Here is a 3,092-nt window from a genome sequence, read left to right as displayed (position 1 = left end):
GGGTTCGAGGCCCGCCTTCCCGCTGGGTCCAGGGTGACCCGGCGCCGGAGTAGGCGCTAGGATGGAGAAGGAAAAAGAGAGGCGGCTACTGGAAGCTTCTCCGGGATTTCCCTCACCTGCCTAACCTCTCTGGCTTCAGGTTGGTGACTTGAGTGGGGGGCAGTTCCCGAACCGGCTAAAAGTTCTCAGCCCTGCTACCTCACGCACGTTGCACTGAACGGCGCGCTATCCCCACCCGCAAAGCTCACCCCTCTGTGTTCCCTCCCTGCGCTCCACGCACACAACCAATTGCAAGCACGTCCGGACTCTGCAGTTTGCAAAGTGCGCCGTGAACCTACTCCCTGTCAGATCCTAGATTTGGACGCGTTGTATTTGGGGTGAGGGGATTGCTCGCTCCACCCTTGAATTTTAAAAATTTATAAATACAAAGCAGTACCCCAGCCCTCTAGAACTTACCTGGGAGGCGGCGGCGGTGGGTGGACTGCCGAAGGAGTCCACCGAGGACAGATACTGAGACTCGGCGGAGGGTGAGGAGCTGCACCGGGAGCCGGAGTCGTAGTCTCCAGGGAAAGCTTGAAACATTTCCCTGGGCACAGGGGGGCCCCTGTGACCACGCTGAGGTCGCCGGGAAGCCAAGGCTATGGCCGGGTGGGGGAAGAAAGATGCGAGTCCGGGGTGAGCCGAGCGCGTCCCCAAAGTACGCTGTTCGGGGAAACTCAGGGTGGGGGCACCGTCCCGCTCCAACAATGGTAAAGTTTCCGTGTAATTCCTTTGCGGTGCCCAGGCCCCCACAAGATGCCGCTGTGCCTCCTGATAGTCTAGGCTCCGTAGGACCCGGGGGCGAGAGGGGATCGCTCCCCCAGAGGCGGAAAGCTCTGTCCTGCTGTACAGAATCTGCTTCGGGTGCGATCACCTCCACGCGTCCGGCGGGTCCCACGGGGGAGGAGGGAGTAGTAAAGAAGACGAAAAAAAAGTCGATCCTCCGAAATAAAATGTAGAATTATCTAGAAGAATCCTTCCAAAAACTTTCCGGAAGAAAATAAACCGAATTTCACAGCCCCCAAGAAGAAGAACCACAACAATCAAGTTCCAGCTCCGCGTGTCCCAGCCTTGACCGTAGATCTCAGTCTTATGAATGAAGCTCGGAGCCGCCAGCCTGTATTTATATGCCCGGGGCCCGGCCCCCTTGTTGACGTCACCCGTCCCTCACTCGGCAAACTTCTCGATATCTCCGGCCCTTGTGAACCCAGCCCCGCACCGTCCGGCAAGAGGTCTGTCTTAGCCTCGATCTGATCATCTGCATCACCTTCGTGGCCTTGGGGGTCTTGGGGGCTGCATTCTAGAGCACTCGGCGGGAGGGGATCCCGGCCGGTCTCCCCGGAGTTCCTGTGACGCAATTAGCCATATAAGGAGCTCGGCCGGCGCGGCTGTGTTTGTTTGGTATCCTAGCAATTACGTCAGAGGGAATCCCTCGCTCGCTAGCTCGCTCGCGCGCTCACCCGGCGCGCCTGCGGAACCCGCCCGCGCCTGCGCAGTCCAGGCGCCGCCCGGGGGACGGGGGAGGGCTGGTATTAATAGGTTATTAGACTGACCCGGCAAAGGATCCAGGCGGGAGACCCCAACTGGGGGGTCCATATCACTCTGGCCCCCCCTCCCATTTCCCCTGATGGTGCAGCGCCCTCTCTCGAGAGGAAGGTCAATCTCCAAAAGGAGACTCTGGCTCTGTGGTTGTAGTCACATAGGCGGGGAAACTGAGTCCCAAGACGGGTGGGTGGGACTCTGATGCTCCCGGTGAAAGTGGAGGTGAGGGTGGAGTCCCTAGGCTCGTACAAGCTTCTGCCCTGAATAGTTGTGCAATCTTGAAAAAAAATATATATATATTTTTTCTCTCTGAACTTCAGCTTCACTTTTCCCGGATGGACAAAGAGTGTGTATCTTGGACCCTGCTGCCCCCAGAGGTGCGGCGTTTGGGAGGTACGCGGGTTTGGGGGAGAAGGGGAATGAAACTTGGGGTGAAGTGTCCCTGCTGCTGCTGGTGCTCCCCTTTCTGCTTTATAATCCTATCCGTAGTCAGAAATATGTGTGACGGCGGTGCGGGGTGGGGTGGGAAATAAATGATAGTAATAATAATGATATAATAATAATAGATGCCAAGTATTTAGCATTTACCAGATACTGGCTCTTGTACTAAGCCTTTCAATACAAGGTTTTCAATCCTTGTACAGCTTCAGAAGTTTAAGGGAGGAAAATCTTCATTTTATAAAAGAGGAAAAGGATAGATCGCGACTTGCCCAAGATCTCATCTCAAGAAATTCAAACCCAGAATTCTCGTTCTCTTCCTGACTTCCGAGAGCTGCCTGTTTCAGTGAAACTCCCTGAAGAACCTGGGTGTTGGGATTATTTAAATAACAGCTTCCATTGGTGGGGAGTGATACGCCTTGCAAACCTGTCCCTGTCTGCTCACAGCATACACTATTATAACCCAGGTTCCAGGTCGGGCTGGGGGGCCACGGCGGGGGCGGGGCGTGGGTGGGAGCAAGCTGCTTACCTGGCTATCCAGTTAGGAAATGTGGTTCAAGAGTCTAATTAGGGTATTTCAGACCCCGCAGCCTCTAACTCTTTAGCACCCATTGGTAAGGCTCTTACCAGGTGCTTCATAAACCCGAGTTCCTGGCATTTCCCTCCCAGGTTGGAGCCTGGCTCAGCCAGGGCACAGAGGAAGAAGCACCTTAAAACTGTTGAATCCCACAGGCCCAGAGAGAGGGAGGGCTGGCTCCTGGTCACACATTAGGTATGAAGCCAAGTTGGAGGGGTTAGGTCTTTCCTCATTCCCAGAAGACTTTTGATTCCCTGTCCCCAAAGTGGGGAGGAGGGAGGGAGATGGGGAAGGCTGAAGGGACATGGGCTCAATACAGGGAGGTTGAGAAAAAAGCACAGCCTCAAACACCTCGTTCGCCAACGCCCCCTCTGTCTGCCACCAGTCTGGGAGTAGGGAGGGGACTAGGAGATGACACAGCAGCCACCAGCAGGCAGTGACTCGGCTCCAGCATCAGACAGGGAGTGACCCCTCATTCCTGTTCTGTCCAAGCCCC

General features: G+C 55.6%; 1 protein-coding gene across 2 annotated transcripts in view; it reads right to left on the bottom strand.

The window, feature by feature from the left end:
- FOSB (FosB proto-oncogene, AP-1 transcription factor subunit) overlaps positions 1-1,124 on the bottom strand; it is a 6,272-nt gene extending 5,148 nt beyond the window's left edge. The window contains exon 1 of one of the 2 annotated variants that reach the window (XM_019979627.2): positions 457-1,124. In XM_019979627.2, the coding sequence (XP_019835186.1) occupies positions 457-582 (126 nt within the window). In that variant the 5' untranslated portion in view covers positions 583-1,124. The remainder of the gene's footprint in view (positions 1-456) is intronic. The other variant, XM_070771262.1, reaches the window with a different exon arrangement.
- Positions 1,125-3,092: the final 1,968 nt, after the last annotated feature.

This window comes from Bos indicus, chromosome 18, assembly GCF_029378745.1.
Source record: "Bos indicus isolate NIAB-ARS_2022 breed Sahiwal x Tharparkar chromosome 18, NIAB-ARS_B.indTharparkar_mat_pri_1.0, whole genome shotgun sequence".
In the NCBI taxonomy this organism is placed as follows: Eukaryota; Metazoa; Chordata; class Mammalia; order Artiodactyla; family Bovidae; genus Bos; species Bos indicus.
This window is presented reverse-complemented; position numbering and strand designations above follow the sequence as displayed.